General features: G+C 37.5%; 1 protein-coding gene across 1 annotated transcript; it reads right to left on the bottom strand.

Annotated features, from left to right (window-relative positions):
- Positions 1 to 17,145, bottom strand: EXO1 (exonuclease 1). Its single transcript, XM_054280236.1, has 13 exons — positions 16,985 to 17,145; positions 14,553 to 14,672; positions 13,559 to 13,682; positions 12,670 to 12,807; positions 12,239 to 12,451; positions 10,696 to 10,883; positions 9,772 to 9,868; positions 8,971 to 9,187; positions 7,822 to 8,077; positions 5,813 to 6,278; positions 5,213 to 5,314; positions 1,977 to 2,170; positions 1 to 142 (listed from the first exon to the last, which is right to left on the bottom strand). Exons 1-13 carry the CDS (start codon positions 17,143 to 17,145, stop codon positions 1 to 3), a joined length of 2,418 nt encoding a protein of 805 aa, XP_054136211.1.
- Positions 17,146 to 22,650: the final 5,505 nt, after the last annotated feature.

Here is a 22,650-nt window from a genome sequence, read left to right as displayed (position 1 = left end):
TCATTGGAATATAGCTCTTTGAACATGACTATGTTCCAGACGATTAAAGATTTCTTCTTCTGTTTCTGGAGTGAGCTGTATATTATCTTTGATTGGAGACAAAGGATCTGACTTTCTACAAGAAGGAAGTTTTTCATACTCTCTGCACAAAAAAACCAAAGACAAAACAGAATTGAAGAATGTTGTTTTGTGTTTCTAACCACAGGCCTGTAAGAATATACAGGTTAAAACAAAGCAAGACCCATCACCTAACTACCCACTACACTTATGAATAAGTAAAAAATGAAAATTTCTGATGCAAAGTTTTAATTTCAATTTTAGTACAACTGAACAACTTCACTGAAAGTGACAGAATGATAGCTGTTAGCTTTACTTATGCAAGACTGTATGTAGTCCATCCTGCTTGGGGTTGTACCTGCTTCCTTAACATTCAGGTCTTCTGAATAAGTGTAGTTTTATATATATATATCCTGTGAGCCTTGACATTGAGACAGAACAGGTTAGTGTCCCACAGGATGTATTTGCCATAAGGTAAAAGTTGTTAAAACACAAGGCTAATTTAGAAACATCTTAAAATCTGGAAAAAAAAAAAGAACTAACCAAGTTCTAGCAGTAGAAAGCCCAATTTGTGAAATATGTTGAGAAAAAAAATCCCCTAAAAGCTAAGAAATTATTGCTTACATAGAAGTAATAGAAAAATATATATCCCCAGTATAAAAAGCCAGAGGTTACAAACCAACCAATCAAACCAAACCAACCAAAACTGAATGGATAAAATGTGCATGGTGGGAGCCAAGTCTTGCAACCATCGGCATAGAGTGCCACCTAGGCTCACACTGGTCTATCTGCCTGTATTCTGATAAATCCAAATTTATGAATTTTCTCCTTGCGAGCAACCCTGGTCAGACATTCCCAAATAGAGGCCAAGCAATTAATACAAAAACAGTTTCATTTCCTCCTTGAAACTGTTGATCATTTTTACACCCCATAAGGAAGATAATAAAAAGTAAGATTTCTAAAAGTGTAAACACCTTAAGTCATACTTTTTAAACAGAAAACAGTTATATGTTTACAATAACCTACCCTAAGGCCCAAACTTACTAAAATACATTCATCTGAATTAACACATGCTCACTAATATCAACATTTACTACTCAGTGCAAAGAATACATCTGTCCTACTCACATTTGGTTTCAAGTTAGTGAAAATAATTTCATTTAAATAAATCTTATTTATTCAAAGTTGAGATTGCTACTTAAAGCTGGGAAAACTTTGCCACCAGAAGTTTTTAATCTGAGCCCATGGAGATAGTGCAAGTCAGAATAACTACACTTCAGATTCTGTTGTACTTTTAAAAAATAATAGTTGCCCTTAAAATTCAAACCCTGAGGCTATTTGCAGAAACTTCAAGTTAGAAAAGTCATCTCCACAAGGGAAAGCAACAGAATTTTATAACATGCAAGAATGCCTCTTGTAACCAGATACTCTTGCTAACAGAAATATTCCATCAGTTCACTGTCATCTTGAAAGCAGAATAGTTCTGACAATCAGCCATCTCCAAATGTGAGTGACATGGAGTTAAACAGAAGCAGTCTTGAACTCAATTAAATTTAGCAACTTGAATGCAGCTTTTGCATTTAGGCCAATAAATGATTTTTGGTGTTTGATGCCAAACAATGGCAATGATTTTCATATCAATTATGGTAAACTATATATAATTATCAATAAAATTCATTAAATTTCAGCTAGAGTTTTTCCTGGTTAGAAAGAAAAAACTAATTATAAAAATATATTTATGAAAAACGATGCTTCATGTTTACATCAATCTTAGAAAGTTATAAATCCTAAGTAGAAAATATCTAATCTTGCACTGTTTTCCTTACTGAATTGTATGGAGAACATGTATAGAGTCTGCTTTGAAAATTGTTTCTTTGAGAAAAAAAACATGCAGTGTACTAAGGATTAAAGCAACTCACCTTTTAAATTGGAAGCTTTTCCAGAGTTCCCCAAGAGTGGATTGCAGCCCCAGCTTATTTTCAGTATCACAGTCCTTTTTCTTCTGCACAGGTGACAGTTTCCTGCTTAGTCCACTTACTTTAGCAGGTATCAATGGCTTGAGCTTTGTTACCATATGTGACTTTATATTACTGGATTTACGTAATCCAGGAACCTGTGGGATTTTGATATTGCAGTGCACATGGTTAAAATGACAACCTGCAAGCAACTGATATCATGCTGCAAAGCTTATAATCAAAAAATAAAGTGCTTTACATTGTGTTGAGATAATGCAATCTGAAATGCCATAGCAATGTATATTTAGATAGTCTATATTCTAAAAAATGGTATCTCAAACACATGACATACTGCAGCTATAAGAACCGGCAAACCCACTTCTATAAGCCTTTATATAAAGGTTGTAAATACTAATTTATTTTGAATTCAGTTTTTAAAACCAAATGAATAGTTACTTTTTAATCTGTTTGAAGACTATTTGTTGTGCTCTCATGTGATGCCACCTTTCAGAATTTTAAGAGTATCAACTCTCTGGTATCGCTCCCTTGAGTCTCACTCGGATTTCATGAAGATGGAGCCATAAGCAAGAGCACAGGTAACAGTATGATGACCCCAAGGATCATTAAACCTCTACCTGGACTTTCTTATCCAATTTCTATACCAGAAGCCCAGAAAAGCTGTGCTTGGCCAGAATCTCTCTCTTAAATACAACCAGACTTAAATTGGAACATCTCAGCAACCTTTTCTTCAAGGAAATTCATAGCTCAGTTCCTTCTGAAACATCATGGCATTTTGCCATCCCCCCACTACACACATTTGTTATATTTTTCTCTTTTTTTGCATCTCAAATACTCTGCTCAGTTTTGGTCTCTATCTACAAGAAAGACATTGAGGCACTGGAATGAGTCCAGAGACAAGCAATAGAGCTGATGAAAGGTCTGGAGCACAAGTCTGATGATGAGCAGCTGAGGTAGATGGGAATGTTCAGCCTGGAGAAAAGCAGGCTCAGGGGCAACCTCACCACTCTCTACAACTGCCTGAAGGGAAGGTGTGGCCAGGTGGGGGGTGGCCTCTTCTTCCAGGCAACTAATAGGACACGAGGAAATGGCCTCAAGTTTCACCAGGGCAGGTTTAGATTGGATATTAAGAAAAAATTTATTCCTGCAAAGGGTTGTAAAGCATTGGAACAGGCTGCCCAGAGAAGTGGCAGGATCACAATTCTTGGAAGTGTTCAAAAATTGTGTGGATATGGCGCTTCAGGATACAGTTCAATGGTGAACATGGTAGTGCTGGATTGACACCTAGACCTGACTGCAAAAGTCTTTTTCAACCTTAATGATTCTATTATTGAAATTGCACTGTTTCTACCTAAATATATTAAGCAGATCTTGGTATTCCAAGGAGTGAAAAAAAGTCTCTTGAATGTGAGCTAAAAATTGGAACATGAATACTAGGAAAATAAAATAAAGCACCTAAATCCTACGTATCCCTATAGTTCTGAATTACATCTGAGTTAGAACTTAATTTAGCTATCCCAAAAGTAGGCTAAGAAATTTATAGCCAGAGCAGAATGCTCTTCTCTATTATTAGTATTGGACTCATTGCTGAGCTCACAGTAATTGTGAAAAATAATTAGCAGTAGAAAGCACAGCTGAAATAGTATCATAGGAAAAAACTTGAGGTCTTAGGGAGCTCTGTATCACAGACATTTCTTAGTAAAAAGCTTCTATTAGTTTTGGTATTAGAATTGAATAGGTAGCACTTCCTGTTTTGGATTGGAACCACTGTAAGAGCTGACAAACTTTTCAGATTGCCTTCCCCAGTTATTAAATTTTCCTAAGTAAATCTACATAGCTGATATTGAATTTACCAAAATCAGAAGAAATTATGCATTATGTGATTAACTGCTTCTTCCCTAAATCTGGAATTCATTTTCCCCTTTGGTATCTTCTGCTGTATTTAACACCCGCATGCATTTCCCTTTTTAACACTTGCAGGATCCTAATAAACATCCTAACAAGATTTTAATAAATTCTAAGAGAAAACTGAGCCAAAGGTGGTGCTCCTTATCTCTGCCTTGCTCTCCCATGGTCCTACTGGTGTGACAACTCACAGAGCCCAAGAGCCTAGGTGGGCCCAAGTTAGCACATGACTGACCTTTTGGTTGTTGTTGTCAGGTTACTTTTTGGCCAAGCAGTTTTCTGATGTAATTCTTTGTAATTATTATTGCCAGCACATAACAGTAGAAGAGAGAATTCATGGCCATGGAAATAAGTGGTGGAAATCCTCCTCATAGCCACTTGCTTTAAACTAACCCTATTTTCCTCACACATTTTCAGCAGCTTTCATTTCCTGAAGGGCTCCAAGGATGCTGAAATTCTGTTTTTATGTATTGCTTATATTACATCAGTACTTCTATAATGTGATCCTCCAATATTTAATATATTCATTCTCCCAATATACCTTCTAAGGTGAGCAAAATAATGTAAAACATATTAAACACAGCCTTAAAAACCAAAGCAATAAAAATTCTGAATGCCAGGACCATTTCCTTGCTCAGTCTTGTTGAGGAAAAGCAGGAAAAATGTAAGTGTTCCAAAATACAAATGTAACTTGCTCCTAAACAATTAAGTTCCTAACAATAACCACAAGATGTCACTATTTTACAAAACACACAATATTCTTGTCTGGCAGAGAAGCTTGTGATTTTTAGTCTGCCTCTTAAATCTTTTGGCCAATTCTAATGATAACACCTAAGGAGTCAGAGCTGTTAAAGTCTTAGAAGTTATCAACTAGAGAAATATATTAAGCTCTTAGAAATGTTCCACAAACAAGGAACACAAGTTTATTCTCATACATACAAGCAAACACAGAGAAGTCAAATTACAGTTGCATCTTGAGACTATATCTGGACTTTGAACACTACTGCAATTTACATCATAGAACGTGCAATGGATTTTCTTGCCTTACCCTGGCTTACTTTACACTGAAGTGTTTAAAATCCCCAAATAAGTTGCAACTCTGTTATCAGTTATAGGTGGTTATATTTCACCCCAGCTCCAGGGTAGATGAACAAGAATAAAGCTTTGTCTTGTCAACATTTACATTGCTTAAGTCTTTTATTACAAGTTCTAAAATGAACTAGTAGAAACTGATTTTCAGAGTTTAGTAAAGCTCATAAAATTAAAAGAATTCTTACCTTGGTCTTTATGATTGTATTTTTTTTGTTAGTTTGAACAGCAGAAAATAGCACAGAGAGAGAACATTGATCATCATTTGGTTTTGAACTAGAATCAGATTCCTTCAAGAGAAAATTGATCTGGTTTTAAAACAGGTTTTCTTTTTGTAAACACAATATATGCTTTCATAGCTACATGTATATACTTTAAGCTACAACGTTCTCAGCAGTTCTAAGAATTCATACAAAAACCTGGCTTTTAGCAAGCAACATTACAAAGGCATGCATATGCTTCTGAAAGCACTTCAGGGACTAAAAGCAGAGGACAAAAGGCTGCCTACCAGGTGTGTTTATGAGACACTGCAGTGATAGCAGCAGAAAACTCAAAACAAACTAAAAACAGAACAGATTTTATTTAAGCTAGTATGTCAATCCATTCTGTACAATTATGTTAAGCATTGACAAGAATATGATCATCCTGTGATTCTATTTAGAGATAAGTTTTGTTAGCACAAGCTACATCATCTGTAGGGCACCATTCTGTAAAGGAGACTTGACTAAATAATTTCTTTTATAATTTAAAGTGAAAACAAATACTGAAACAATGTCTACTTTTCTTACCTTTGCACCTAAGCTATTGTTGGACACTTGCAGGATTTCTGAAGACTCCAAACTGCATTCTGATGGCTCACAAGACCCATGAGACTGTGATGACTGTTCCAGTTCTGTTAAGGGGGAGGACTCTTCCTCCGATTCATCACACACTGCCGCATTAATCCGATCTTCCTGGGATACAATGCAGTTGTTTCTCTGTTGGTGAAACTGCTGTGAAAATACAGTGTGAGGTAGACCAAGATTTCCTGAGTTACTTTTGAGGTTGCTAAACCTCTGGGAACAACTTTTCTGCATTTCTCCAGGAGGTGTAAAGACAGTCTGTGATGATTTTTCAGTTTCTGAAAACCTAGAAACATCTTCAGCTACATGTTTTGTTTCCCGTTTCTGGCAGTCCTGCTCAGCATCCTGAGTTAGATCACCAGCTTCCTTCTTTGCTCTACTGTCAAACATATCTGCATCATTGCAGAAAAACCTAAAAAAGGGGAAAAAAAAAGGTGAAAGCAAGGGGGAAGAAAGTTATTGATGATGACATACTCATTTGCATCATTTTTTTTATCCATCAATTTTATTTTCAAGGTATACTTGCAGACAAATTATTTTGGCAACAGGAAAAGTCCCTCAGGGAGACATTTAGCAAAAAAGTACCAACAAAAAAACATCCAGAAAGCCTACAAAATTTCCGAATATATTAATTAAAGATGATAAAGCTAGTAGTGAAATACTACTGCACCACTTAACAAAGAAAATAGAACCTTACTACTTTTTTCTATGCTATAGCAGCAGTTCCTCAGAATACTGAGCAGAGATTGAGGGAAGAACCTATCAGCAGTGACAACTCTTAATTTTTCATGCAATAAAAAAGCTTTCCAAAACTTTCAGCTCAGAAAGGTGTGCTTTAAAACAAAGGTATTAAGACTGCTCTGCAAAATTGCACTGCTCAAAAATATTCATATTATTTAAGATAAAAATTACACAATAATAGACCTAATTGTGATAATGCTTTGTAAAACAAATTCAAGTAGACCAAATGAGACTAAACAAAAAAGAACCCCAAACCTAACAAAGTCCCTGTTCTCAAAGTGATACTGCAGACATCACTAGTGTCAGCTGAATGGGATGGGATAATAATAGATATTTGTCATTGAGTATGACCAGGTTTAGCTTTACTGCAATAAACCAAAAGCCCCATCAACTTAAGTCCATTAATTCATTAACTGCTTATATATTTGCTACAAGTAGCTATCCTTGTTTTTTTTGAGATATATCACATGTCTTCTACCTGGGAAAAAACCCCAGCCAATTCCTAATTAATTCTGATACCCAGAGATATTTAATATTTTCTTGAGAGCCACCAAATTGATCACAGAGGCAGAGCACCTCTCCTAGAAAGAAAAGCTGAGAAAGCTTTTCTTCTCTAGGCTGTTCAGCCTAGAGAAGAAAAGGTTCCAGAAGACCTTAATAACACCTTGCAGTACCTACAGGGGAGCCTAAAGGAGAGCTGGAGAGGGACCTTTCACAAGGGCATGTAGTGACAGGACAAGAGGAAATGATTTTAAGTTGAAGGAGGCTGAAATCAGATACTAGGAAGAAATTCTTCACCTTGTGAAGTGTGGTGGTGGTGGTGAATGTGAGTGTGGTGGTGCACTGGAACAGGTTGCCCAGAGAAGCTGCAGATGCCTATCCCTGGAAGTGCTCAAGATCAGTTTGGTTGGATCTCTGAGCAGCTTGGTCTAGAAAAAGGTGTCCTGACAATGTCAGGCGGTTTGGAATGAGATGATTTTAAGGTCCACTCCAAACCAAACCATTCAAGTCTCAGTCTTCACTTCGCAGTAAAAAAAATCAACATTATCTGTCCTCCAAAAGACAGCATGCCTAGCACAAAGAATCCACCATCTTGGCTGAGATGCAATACAGTTGCATAAAAAGTTTGAGGTAGCATTTTTCCTATTTTCAGTATTAGGGCCATTTAGCAAACAGTATTTTGCTACTTATGAAAACATGTGACATAAGCATACCTGCTTCTTGTTCCTGGAACAATTACACCATCCTTCTCTTTGTTTTTCCTTTGTAAAAATGAAGCAAATTTATTTCTAACTCTGGGTAGAGAGTTGGTGTTTTCTTGAGTGATGGAAACTGCTGGAGAATCAAGGGTTTGTATTGCTGACACATTCTTTTGTGCTTGACCATCATTATCATCCTCCTTCTTGATTCTTTTTGTTTTTGAAAATGAATATTGCTTCAACAGATCTCCATCTGAGACTTCTTCTGAATCTAAAGACAATTTAAGCATCACTGTAAAAGTACATTCTACAATTAACCAGTAATGAGATAACAAAACATTGCATATTTACTCTCACAGGCTTAAAAATATTAGTAATGTCTGGTAAGGAAATAGAGTTTAGTTGTCTTTAATGCCATTGTTTTCTAGTACATTGCCTTAAAAATAACTCAGTGAAAAGATAGATGGAATGAAATGAAACTACATTTGATTTAGAGGCAGGTTGCTAAACTACCAACAGACTTTGATAGGCGAGGGAATAGGAAGATACCAGGAGTATCAAAGGAAAAAAAGAAAACTCCAGCAGTATAATCAGAAAGCAAAGGAAGCAGTGGAAAACAACAAAGCACAATAGGAATAAAAAGTGCTTCTTCTATTACAAGTCCACAGTTTATCTGAGCACATATAACTCAGGTGGCATAGAAGATGAGATAACACAGATACACTAGAGAAAGCAAAAAATTTGGCGTAAAGAGCATAGTCTGAGTACAGAAAACATTCTTGGTTTTCAGTCTGGCCTAATATCAATGCTAGGAAAACAAGCTGTTTTAACTTCTTCACAAGCCATTTCAAGATAGAAATTAAAACCAAAACTATATCAAAATACAGCTTGTATTAAATATAACCTGAATTTGATACCACCAGAGTTTTATAGCAAACCAAAGATTAAGATCAAGTCCTGTTGAAAGTTTGCTGTCACCCTTAATCATCACATGGGCTTTAATATTATGGCCTGTTAGTCTTGTAGCTTGTTGAAAACAGAATACAGACAATAACATTCAAGAGTTAAGCCTCTAAAGCCTCATACCATAAAGTACAAGATAAATTCTTTTCTATTCACAGCGCCTTCTACTGTTGTTCATACACTTATTTAATAGAAACATACCACTCCTTGGCCTTTTTGACAAGAGCTCTTTGCCTGCAAGCTTTAGTCCTTTAACACTAATTATTTTCTCCATGCCTTTGGTTAATGGTTTCTCTGGGAAGTGTATTTTGGGAGGAGCAGGATCTTCAGTGGGGCCAAACTTGTACTCTCTGCTCCAAATGCTATTGACATGATTATCACGTCGGTCATTCCAGCCACAACTTCTCTGCTGCACAGGCTACAAAAAACAATTAAAAACCAAGACACAGACACAGGTTTATAATTTTGCCTTCTATATTTGATTTCTTGACTCAGCATACAAGGAAGGAAATGCTGACATTTGTACATCTAGTGATGTAGTCCACAAAACCCAATTTTTTTTGTTCCCACAATTCTCATGCTTTTCATACTTTTTGTTGTTCTCCCATGATGTCCTCATTTCAATATGGCACAAGTGACTAACTGCTCATCTCAGACTAAATTTAAAGTTTAAAATTTATTTCTATTCAGGAAACAATTGAGGATTATTCTTGGAAGAAAGCCAAGACTCTTTGTGAATTTTCTCTTTAAACCAGTTACTTCTGTAAGTAAATTTAAGGATTTAGCAAATAAGTCTGAAAATAAAACAGATATTAAATGCCATGAAAAATAAAATTTTACCTTAAAAAAAAAGAATTATGTGTGTGAGAGCACACAGTTTCTATAATACCACAATAGCTTTCACTGACAATTCATTTGTGGATAACACTCAATCACATTTTCCCACTAACATTCAGACCCACATCAAGTTCTTAATATCTAACTTCACAATAAAGACATTACCTGTGCCGTGTCAGGGTTATAATTATCAATTTGTTCCATTGTATTGATATCAACATTGCCAATAGCAATTTGAAAAGCAGCATCATCACCAACATGTCTGTTCCCATCACAGTAAAGGAAAATATCTGAATGTTACATTATATTTCAACAACTGCGCCATGAAAGTTAAAACAGCCGCTTTCCCATTTTTTGGCTAAAAAGCATGGCTAGAATATTAACCTAAAGAATTAATACTACTACTCCTGGCTCAATCTGATGTAACAGCATCTGCAGCCTTTGGCAAATCATGCAAGTCAATACTAAATCCTTCAATTATCAGCAGGCAAGGCAGTAACTATCTCCTTCCTAATTTCTGCAGATGCCAGAGGTCAGGGGCCTTGACCATACAAAGCTAGTAACTACTTTACAGTTCCCTCTCTTCCTTCATTTTCCTCATCTTACATGTTGAAATTTATACTGCATAGTTGTGGCAAAATGCTACCTTTTCTATAGGAAGTGGGACCTGGTATAACAGGAAATGCTAAGATTAGAGACTGAGTTGAGCACAAACTGCAAGAATTAAACTAGAAGAGATTATAACACACAACACAGGCAGAAATTCAAGATAGCCACAAGGCAGTCAGTTTATATTTAAACTGTATTAAACAATTTATTTCTAAAGAAAACAACCAGATCAGTAACTTCTGCCTGTATCAATAATAGGTCATTTAGTTACCCCCTGCACTTAAAAAAAAATAATTAAAATCAGAGCAAAGGAGAAAATAAGAAAACCCCCACAAAAGTTTAAGATTGCAGAAAAGACACTTTAGTCAAAGCAGGGATGCAACAAAAAATCCAAGTACATCACAGATGCAATGAAAATTGTAAGATACCACATCAGCTCATCCTTATTTCCCCATTCTGCCCTTTCAACGCAAAGGATACCGTCCTGCATAAGTTAGTGTTTCTGGATCAATATCATCTTCATATGCATTCAGAGGAACTAATTTTCTGTGCACAGGATCAAAAACTAACTGATACAGGAATGTATTATTAGCTCGTATAAAACCCTGTATGTATTCTTCTGGTACCGTTATATTCATCTTCAAATACTGCCCCATTTTCTTGATAACCTGTCAAAAAAAGAAATTATTCAACTGTGTCATTTTAACAGGTTAAGTGAAAGGTTAAATACTTTTCAAATATTAATCATCTTTGCTTGTAATTAAATGTAGAACGAGTCTCCTACTGCAACAAGCAGATTCAACTTAAATAGGGGAAGGAAAGAAATTAGAACTTCATACATTCTTTTCCTACTCAAATTGTCTACAATTACAAAAATAACAATTCAATTTTTATACCTCCTTCAATAAATCAATCAATACAAAATATGATCAGAAAAACAATCTCCTTAAGGTGTATTTACTTAAACTAATGCACATCAATTTTTTTATCATTGATATTATCAGGACATATAAGCAATATGTGGGTGCTCTTAAAATGGAAAAAAAGCAAAACTAACCAGAATAAGCTCTGGGATTTTGCTCAGAGATACATTAAAGCAAATAATGATTTGCATGGGAAAAGTGCAAAGTTCCCCTTTTACTTCCTCAAAAGCAAAACCAGTTACTTTGATGTCTGCTCTATATGATACAAAACATTTTAAAATTAAAAATCATAGTACTTTGTTTGTGAAAGAAAAAGATAAAATACAACAAGTTATTTAAGAAAAATGATAACACACTAAGTTAGTTAAACTGCATATTAAAATGATTTTATGGATTAGATTTACCTGCCTTCAGGACAGACCCATGAGCTATTCTTATTAGCTCTTAACCTCTCCACTCCCTTATTACCCATACAGAAGTAGTTATTTCCACCCTCTTAGCCTCTGTATTTCCTCATACAAGATTTATTTTAACTTCATACAAGAAAAAAACCCACCCCAAATTAATTTGTTTTGCATCAAATCACAATTTTCTTCCATACCATTTTTAACATGGAAATGTCCATATCCATACATATGCCAAGAAATAGGATTCCCAATCTCTGCCCCTCCCCCACATAGAAAAATCTGTACTGATACAGAAGCTCCAGTTCATTGAGCAGGTCAAATAAAAAATCTGTAGAAGCAGAAGAAAGCTGCTTGAGTAAGAAGGAAGTAATTTGGGGGGAGGCGGCGGTGTATGAAAAATATGAAAGTCTTACCAAAAATGAAGTTTCTCTTCAAACACAATATACCCTTGAAGGATTAAAACAATTCTTTACCTAAGTTTACTTCTGGTATTTTTCTTATAAACATATATCAGCTTCAACACTTGAGTAAGTTTAGGCCAGCATCTTTTTTAAGAATACTAAAAATACTTTTTAGTATTCTCCTCAAAATGGAGGAAGACAAGAACGCTTCATATTTTCAGTTCAGTGTTAAATTTCAAATATACTGATATAGGCTGCCAAAAAACAAAACACAAAGCAAAACTGAGTTTACCTTTATAATATCTGGATTGTTGGCTAATTTTAGTAACTTGCATGCTTTAGCTAACCCAATTCCATGAATTGAAGGAAGGTAGTCACAACCAGAAAGAATACACATGTAGCGGAATTTCTCTTCTGTAAATACATTTCCAAGCTGCTTGCAGTTTCCCAGTCGAGTTTGATCTATCTCTAGTCCATTTCCAAACTTGTCGATTTTCAGAAACACCTGAAAATTAAGAGGAAGTGAAAACAATCATTTTCACCCATATAAGGTGGTTCACTGCACTTGGTGGAAACAGAGAGGCAAAGTTCCATTTTCATCTCTTCTGTTTCCCACTTTTGCTGTAGAAGAGTTAAACCATACATCAAACACATTTGGCAACTTCAAACCCTGCTTTTCAGATATCAGCAAGAGGTAAAGGTTATTAGTATTTTCTTCCATACCTTTTTACATCCAAAAGCTAAAAGATCCGAGTCTTCCGTAATTATAGCTTGAACCATGCCAATCTTATTAAGATAAGCCAGCTGAGCATCAGCTTCATAAGGAGCAACAATGCAATCAACTCCCTGGGCCCGTGCAGCCTGTACATAAACAAGAAGCATACAAGTACCCTGCATTAATTTTCAGTAATTACCCTAAGAGATCTGAAAGCATAAAAACCTCTACATTAAAAAGCCAAAACCATGACCTTTTTAATCACACACCCATCCTGCCCCCAGTAAGAGTCCAATACTTCATATTAAAAAAACCCACTTTAAAGCAGTTTAGGTCTATATATGGTTTACAAAAACAACTTTTCCTATAACACTATTGCCACTGCATCTGACCACAGCTGACAGCTTTGAACTCATGCAAGTTATATTCTGGACAAAGGAGAAGAGTACTAGAACAAACTTAATAATTTTTGATGAAGACCCTATAACTGCATCAAAAGTATAGCAAAAAACTACCAGAACAATTTTTAATGAGCCAATTTTTTTTTTGTAGTCTATGCTCAGAAACTAGACAAGGGAAAAAATGCAAAAAAAAAATTAGTTTTTTTTGTGCTGCAAAAGTAAAACAGGTTCAAATTCAGTTCATAATGATAGGAAGAGATGTGTTTTGTTTGACACATCATTATTTATACAAATGGGCATAATAAACTTCAAGCTTGTTAATTGTGCCTAACACAATCCAATAACATGCAAGTCAATTACAGAGTGAGCAGGTGGGAATACTTTTCTTTCCTATATAGAATAAGCAATGATGTAGCCACAAAAATGAAGAGTAGGATATGCTACCTATTGCAGAGATTTTTTTTAACTGGCTTTATCAATAATGTTGACAACTCACTTTAATAACTTCATGAGCCATAGCATGGGTAATATTTATACTTCGCCCAAAACATTCTCTAGCCTCTGACAGTCTCCCTTCCTGCAACAATTGTTTCCCCTTCAGAAGACTGGCTTGACGCCTCCTAAAAGAAAGATAAAAATATCATCAATCTCAGATTATTGTTCACTTAAAAAACAAACAGCAGAAGGGACTAAGAGAGACAGGAAACAAAGGGGGAGAAATCATAACACCTTCCAAATCTGGGCTACTGCATAATTTTTTAAAACAAAAGAATAATTTTGTCATTGCAATGACAAGGACAACTAGATCTGAATGTTGAAATTGATAATATTTTCTCAGAAAAAAGGACAAATAGGAACTGAAATCAGCAGTGTAAAAGAAGAAATGCCCCTATTCAGCTTGCAGTAAAATAGATTTAATGGGAGTATCTGACACTAGATAGTTATTGATTTAGAGGACAGAAAACCTAATTTACTTAATTTCATAAATCGGAAATTGTTCATTTCACGCTGAAGAAAGCACGTGTCTCATGAGACTTCATAAATAACAACCAATACTGAAAAATTCTCATAGCTTCAGTGAAAAGTCCCATTTATAGGGACCTGAATCCAAATTTGAAACAACTTCTATCTTGTTAGTTGTAGAGAAAGATGAGGACAGGGGTACTATATTGAAATAAAATTATATTGAGAAAAAATATTTTTGTCCAGAGATCACAAGTGTAGGTAAACCAACAGCCTCTGATATGACAGGAACTACTGCTCAAAGGCTTACTTCCTTCCTTTATAAAATGGCTTTCATTTATGAAGTGCATCTCTATTTTTGGAATAAAACCTCTAAGAAGTTTGTATGATTTACAGGTAAATTAAAAAATATCACACTACATTGCAGAGGGGTTTACCAGAACTTACTTCCTAGCTGGAGGGTTTTTTGTCTTTTATTGTAGTGATAAAACTGCTTTGCTTGCAAATCAATACAGTTTGGTACTTACTCTCGTCGTGCCTTTTCCACTTCCTTCTTAGAGGGTAGGGTACATCCATCAAATACCAAAATTGGTTTAATTCCAAATGAGAGGAGCATATGAACAAGTTTCATACAGAAAGCTACATAACTGTATCAACAATAACAAAAGTAAGAAAAGAGAGATAAACTTTATTGTTAATCACAAGTCTATTACAATTTTCCAGCTTCAGGAAAGGAGAACTATAAGTTTAGGACTAACTACTATTCAAAAATCATAACAGGCTGTACATTCCCCTAGCATCACAAAAAACTAAGAACACTTGAATGCAGTTTGGTTGATTTTTGTACCAAGAGAAACAATCCACTTCCCAATTCAGAACTGGGCTTACTGCTCCTCCCTCCCAGACAAAATGAAGTAAGAATTCGAGTATAATTCAGTTGATTTTGCTACATTAGGATTCAATCGTGACAAAAACTTGACCAGTTCAAACATGGATTGTCTTTTTACTTTCAGCAAGCCAATTCACAATGGCCAGGGAAACAGGAAGCAGACCAGCAAAAGTCTGCCTTTGCCCAGAAATGCAGACTAAATGCACTTTGGTAGAGTTGGAAGTGATGGGGTTATATTTAATCTCTCCTTGTAGAATTATCCACTCTTCCCTCCAGATAATGGATATATCCTATGGACAAGACATACAAATGTATCTTCCCACACTAAAAATACAGGCACAGCACTGAAAATATTCCAAAAGTCAGAAAAGTTTCCCTTCTTTAAAAACTGTGAAGACAGTATACGGCTCAGGAAGCAACCAGCCACTGCCTTCAAACCCACCCCTTGAAAAAATATTTGTTGGGTGTTCCGGATGTTATTTATTCCCTCAGACCTCTCATCTTCCTACCTGTTATTTCTACAGATCCGTATGAGATCACTTTATCAGCAGCACAGAACTAGAATCTAAGAACTGCTGTAAACACTAAGCAAGCACATTGCAGATCCAATGCCCAAAGGAAAAAAAAAACCTAATTTTTTTATTTTAAGGACACTGTTTAAAACAGCAAGAGCAACCCTATCAGCAGAGGAAGGGAGGAGAAGGAGAGTGGGATTTGGAAGCATTTAGAATGCAAGGATACAAGCACTGAAGAAACTAGACTTAGAGCTACAGAAAAATAACTGATTTTTGAAAGACAGGAGCAAATAGCACTGTAGCTATATAAACTTTCATCCAGATGAATGTTTAAGTATGAAAGGACTCTATACTATAGTTAAGGTGCCAGTCTAGGGTCATATGTGCATGGAAATAAGATTTGGCCATAAAGTACCTATGTATTCAAATTCAACCATTCCAAAGCTTCCTACAACTACTTCTGACAGTGAATTTTTTCCTCAGCTGAAGTGTATCCTATCTCAGGAGTCTGAGGAACCTTCGCTACCTTCAAGGCAGGGTTGGATTGAAATTGCACAGTTCTTAACATGGGCAGCAGCAAATATTTGAATCCATTTGCAAAGCACCAACTCTGTCTTGCCTCCAATCAAACATTTGATGGATCCAAGGGCCCCTGGGTGGTGCCAAGCAATAGGACAAGAGGCAGCAGGCAGAAACCAAACCACAAGAATTCCACTAGAATATAAGCAGAACCTCCTTGCTGTGCAAGTAACCAAGCACGGAAACAGGTTGGCCAGAGAGGTTTTCGAGTCTCTTCCTTCTCTGGAGACACTGAAAAGCCACCTGGACACAACCCCAAGTAATGTTCTCTAAGGGCACCTGCATGAGATGACATCCTGTGGCCCCTTCCAGCCTTACCTATATCCAATCTAAAACAAAAGTTCAAGCCACGCTTCCAGAGATAGGCAAGAAATGCAAACCTGATCTAAGGTGTGGAGGTAAATTTGAAATATGACCACAATTTTTGTGCATTTCCTTCCCTAAAAACGTGTAAACGTGATTTAGAAAAGCTACTTTAACTAAGAGCATAGTATGTTCAGCAAAAATCTTAGACCTTATTCAGACCACAACACATCTCTCAAAATTCCTTGATATCATAATAACCTTTGTCACAGAAGTATTTACAAAGTCTCTTTCTATACAAAAAAGGTGTCTGAAAATAATATTAAATTTGAAATGAAAATAATTACACTTACAGAATTTCATCAGAGAAATTCGATTATAGTAGAGAGCAATTCATGCTAGGAAAAAAAAACTAACTGATATAGCCTTGGGTATTCCAACAAAAAAAAATTCAGTTTTCCCCCAACATATACATTTTTAAAATTTATTTTGCACAGCTGGAAAGCTGTTTCTTTATCGCCAAAAATTTCCATAACTAAAGAGTTCAACTCAGAACTCAGAATCAACAGCAAGAAGCGAAACTTCTGTAAATTAGTTTTTAGTTCAAGAAACATCAAGTTGACAAAACATTAGTTTGCTAAAGGGCCGAGAGCGAAACATAAGAAAAACTTACATATCCGTGGGCTCCCCACGGGCCAGCTTCTCGGCACAAGCATAGGCGCCCTTGTGCAGCCAGCAGTAGGTGTCCACAGCTACGGCCATTCCTTTGTATTTCTTCACGTGGGAAGGCTCGGCAGCCTCCTTGATAAACTGGAGCAGGCCCTGGATGCCCATATTGCCGCAGAGCGGGAAACAAAGCAAGGAGCCAAGGCAAAGCCGAGCGCTCTGAGCTCTCGATGTTCGCTCTCGATCTCGGCTCAAGGGCCGGCTCAGCTCACGGCCGGGGCGCTGGGCCCCGCCAGGGCCACCAGCAGCTCCTGCGGCTGCCCCCGCGCATCCCGGCTCGGGCCGCCTCCCCACGCGGCGGTGGCGGCTGTACCTCTTTGCGGGTCGGTGCTGCCCGGAGAGTGGGGCGAGAGAGGGACAGAGAGGCGAGCGAGGCGGAGATCCGGCCTGACTCGCCCGCACCTCCCGGGGCAGCCGCGGCTCCTCCGGCCCGGCCCGGCTCAGCCCGGCCACAGCGCGCGGCCGCCGCCCGGGGCTTTCAAGCAGCGCGCGCTGAGAGCCGTGGCCCCGCCCTGCACGCGGGAACTACGATCCCCATGGTGCCCCGCGCCGGCGGGGGCAGCGCATTGGTGACGGCGTGCCTCACGGCATTCCTCACGGCCGGCGTGCGGGGGACACGGCTCGTGGATAACTACAGGAACGTGACATTTATAAACGTTAAATACACAGAAATCAAAAGGTCTCCCAGAGTTTTAACAGGACAGTGGACTGCAGCCAACGCCGTGAGAGGAGAGGGGCAGGGAGGGCCTGACGTGGGTCTCTGCCTGCCGAGGATCAAGGGAAGGACAGATATTGTTGTTACTGCACTGAAACCCCGGGGTTAGTGTAAGAACCGGTCGAAGTTACAATTATGTGATACAGGTTCTTTTTCTTGTTAGTTATCCTAAGGGTTTGCTTGCATAAATAATAACAAAAATTGCAGTAAGATGCAAATGTAGGCCAGTATCTACCAAATAGAAGTTTCTTTTTCTATATGTCCTTTGGAAGGCCAATATCTACCAGATATAAGTTTCTTTTTCTACATGCCTTTTGGAAGCCTGTGCAGTTCTGAGATTGGCTCAATGAGGTGGATGACACAGTCAGCAGTGTAGAAAACAATGTTTCCAGACAGTGGACAGCAAAGTTTAAATTCAGTGCATTCTGGAAAGAGCACATCTGAATTACAAGTTCTCTGCTAAGAAATGCATAGAAATAACTAGGCCACAGTGATAGCATAAGATGTTTTAATGTTGAAAATATTGATTGAATTCTACTTTGCCAATTCTTTTTTCACTCCATGATTCTGGCTACACATGACACACTACAGAAGTTTTAAATCCAACTGCAGTTAGAATCCATTTGGATTAGGTTTGCTTCTCTTAAGAATATGTTCTTCTATCACTTTTGACATTTCTTTTTCTGTCAAACTGCTGTGCTCATGGGAAGAACAGAAATCAGAGTAGACAATGTAATGTACCAATATCATTCAAAATCTTGCATGCAATTCAATTAAAAACACTTTGGACTATTTTCTGTAAATTAAAAATAGTTAAGGTGAACCTCAGAGTCAGAAGCACAGGAGCCAATGAACTTGTCTTGAAGGAAGCCAGCACTACAGAACTCTTGCCCGGCTCTGATTTTCCTTTTCAATCCCGTCACCTGAAAGGAAGGATACTTTGGAATTGAAGAGTTAGCACAACATGCCTTAACGTTCAGTTTATTACAAATGTCTTCAGCCATGTATGAACCAGTGTCACCCACCCTCATGACATCTCATAACTTCTATAAAATAACAGAAGCTTGATACTATGAGTCAAAGGCTTTGTTGATTTCAGTAGAGCCATCTCGACTTAAAACTGGCTAAAGATATTGATCTTTAAGTTCAACAGTGTCTCTTGAAAGAAAGCAGTCAGATGGTAACATTTTGGTGAGTTATTCCCTTGAAGAATACTGTACTATTGCAGTTTTATTTCCCATAGGTACCAGATGAAACAGGGAAGCAGCACTGCATCATGGTTAGTTGACTTGTATTAATATAGAGAATTCTTTCACAAGTAGCTCCTGTATCAGGAGAACTGGTAAGACTAGAAATTACTATGCCAAATCTCTGCTGTGTGTTTTTCTCTTTCCTTAGCAGTTTTGTAATAGTGACTGGCAGAATGCATTTTAAAGAGATCTTGAAGTAGAAAGTATAGCAGAAACATTTTGTTTTCTTTGCAACTGTTTTCTGTCATGTAATAAAAAAAGAAGAGCCATTGTGTGTATAGCCCTGTTGACCCCTAATAGAAATTTGAGATAGGTGTCCAAGATAGTACCTGAAGTACCTCTAGAACTGCTTCTTTCTCAACACAGCTCTCCTAAAGAGAGGAAATGGGATCACTGTCTGATGTAAGCATCTAGCCTTTACACGGACAAGTAAAGTAAAATTAAATTTGTGCCCACTGTGCACTACAATGGGCAAGGACATCTTAGAGATTTTTACTAAACTTCCTTCCATGCAGTGTCTGGCACAGCTGGAAGTGTCTTCATGCAGAAAATTAAAATCCTTGAAATGAAAACCAGCACTTTGCTGAAGCTCACAATCAGACCATCAGCTTTGGTGATATTAGTAGACTGGGTGACTGGTTTACACTAATTTTTCCAAAATTTCAGTGAATTTCTTATTACTGTGACTATATTGTTTTCACTGCTTACGAAGCTGATCACTTTTATCTCAAAAAGTTGGTTTGGAAGTTAGTTGGACTATGTAATCAATTTCTTAGAAAAGGATTTGATATTTCTCTGATAGGTGGCAGCATTACACTCACTGCACCCTTTATCTGTCTTTTATTGAAATTTCTGTTATTGGACTATGTATTTTCACAGCTTTTTTTAGCTTAGTGAAGAAGCCAGACTTTAATACCACCAGCAAATTCATGAACAATTGAGAGAAGTTTAGAGGATGACATCCTTAAACCATATTTAGTAGCAGAGGAAATGTTTTTAAAAGCTCCTCATTTATCAGGAAAATATTAAATGAATAGTGTTAGTAAAACCTAGATTATCTGGGTAACATAGTTTTGATATGGGTATCTGCTGATTATGTTAGTTTAGCAGCTATTCTGAACTTAAGTGTGGCTGTGCTGCTTGTGGCAAGTTTTTTTTAATCTCTGGACATGTAATGTCAGTATAGAGAACAAAAGCATGCTAAACTCTGGTATCCCAGTGTGTATTTCTCCCTTGTGATCTGTCGTTGTGAAATCACACATGCGGGTGCTGCATGGCTCAGCCTGGCCCCTAGAGGCTTCTTGGGACACAGCCTCAGCTGCAGCCGAGTGCAAAGGGCACTTCAGTTTCGCTTTCGGAGGCGCAGAGGCAGGAAAAACTCTTAATTTGTAGGTAAATCTTCAAACTAGTCATGCAGTCATTACTACACTTTAAATTACTCTTGGGGTTTTTTTTGTCTTTGTTTTTTTACCTCACAATAACACAGGTGCCTCCAGACTCTCCAAGCCTGTCCAGAACTCTCTCTCCATAGATCATTAAGGCATGATCCAGTGGGATTAACAGCATTAACGGCTTGATGCAATAATTAACAGGAAATTGCAACAAGTGAACTGCTGCTGATAACCACACACAGCTCAGCATGCTGTGGGAAAGGAGCAGCTGTGCCATCCTGTTTAACAGAGAGCCTGAGACGCACAAACTCGACTCCTCCTGGGACAGGTGAGCAGCCTCTGGGGAATTGTTGCTGTAGATTTATCTTGGTGCTGGACCCCTCTGCACATCAGGTAAGCTATTCCTAGACTTACACACTCTGCATATGTAGTCTGTTTTTCTGAGAAAAGGGATTTTGAATAATGTTTGACAGCGTTCCTTTCCTCAGTGTTTCTGGTAGCACGCAGTTAACTAGCAGGTGAATGTCTGTGTTTCAGGGAAGTCTATGGAAACATGAACCATACAGGGCCTTGGATAAAATCTTGTTTTAAGCCAGTAGCTCAACTAAAAGGACCTTTTAAATGAAAGCTTAAAATGAAATAAAAAAATTCTTTTGTCAAAACCAGAAAAACTATCTGAGATTCTCAGAGATCTGATTCCAGCTCACAGACTTTTATGGGACTTTCAGCCCAGAAAAAAGAGCAGAAGATAAACATTTTATTTTACCTCAGATGCACTCTGAGGTACAGGCTCCTCAGAGTGCAGTGCAGTGGACAGGAGAAATTGTCTCTAAAAATCCAGCAGCACTCACTCCCTCCCTCATAACAGGAATATAATATTTTGCTGCGTTATTTGGGTGAAGTTGCCTACTCCCTTTCTTAGAGTAGGCAGCTGAGGGCAGGTGCTTGCACAGTGCTCAATGCCCTCTCAGTGGCAGTTTGCCCTCTTCAAATCAGAGAGACCTGTCAGCATCTTGTTAAATTCCAGCTTTCCAAAAAACAGCATAATTGGCAAGGGTTTTAAAATATCTTTGATCACTTGAAGAGAATGGAGACTTGGAAACTAAAGAAAAGAGTCACTACTTAATTCATTCAATAATACCTATCTATAAAGGCCTTAAGGTAACTCCATCTGGAGCATGATTAGAGACAGAGCTTGGTAGCAATCAATTTTTATCAGTCTCATTATTTCACACAAACCTGGTCACACAAGTGCTGGTCTGGACTGGCATAGCCTCCAGTTTGTATAACCACATCGATAATGCAAAGATATTTCACACAGGTCAACGGCATACAGATGTTTTATCAAGTTCTGTTAGAATTTTCTTACATTTTAGAGATGGAAAAAAAAAAAGGCTTTGATGCAAAAAAAAAAAAAATCAGATATTTTGCTGGGATGATTTTCTGGAATCAGATAGGGTGATCAAATATTGTTTGTGCTTTCTGGGGAAATAGGGGAGGTCCAGTAGCCTACCATTTCCCTTGTATCTGTTACATCTAGCCATACTAAGTGCCCTGTTAATTTCTGTTTCTCATACAGGTGTTCTTCTTTGTGCTACGTAGAATAAAACTAAAATAGGTTAATCATTAACTAATTATGCCAATAGTAGCTGAACTGTCTCATGTTTTCCCAGCTGTAAGTAATCTATAGTCTGTTTTTTGCTTTTTTATAGGTACTGATATATTCCATATTGCTGAGTCTTCTAGAGGCAAATAAAAAATATGTATTTATTCCTCCTTTCCATTTTACCTTTACTTTTGAAAGTCACTGGCACCAAAGATGTTATATTTGGTTATAATAATTTCACAGAATATCAAGTGGGCAACATGAACCTCATTGTCTCTGTCCCACATGGTGGGTCACTGGAACCTAAAGACATCCCTGATCGAGAGGCTGCCTGTTGGGATGAGAAGACATCCTCTTGTATTTTCTCTCATGACTGTCCTCCTGGAAGTATTCAAAATGCTATGAAATGCAAAGTGTCTACCAACCAAGACAGGTATACTATAGAGGTGGCTCAGGCTCTTGCTGAAGAAATCAACAAAATTACTGGTGGCTTCTTCCCACATATCATCATAAATCACCTACAGAGGTTCAAGATGGATGCTAACAGGGAAAAGGAAGAAGCCTCCTTTGGAATTCCCCAAGCAGAACAGGCCTGGGAGGACTATATGGGATTTTTGACCACTGCAAAATCACAGATGTCAGGGGGCCTAA

This window comes from Melozone crissalis, unplaced genomic scaffold (assembly GCF_028551555.1).
Source record: "Melozone crissalis strain CALT ecotype California unplaced genomic scaffold, PUWL_Pcris_2 ptg000027l_1, whole genome shotgun sequence".
Classification (NCBI taxonomy): domain Eukaryota; kingdom Metazoa; phylum Chordata; class Aves; order Passeriformes; family Passerellidae; genus Melozone; species Melozone crissalis.
Note: the sequence above shows the minus strand (reverse complement) of the source record. Positions and strands in the feature narration are given on the sequence as shown.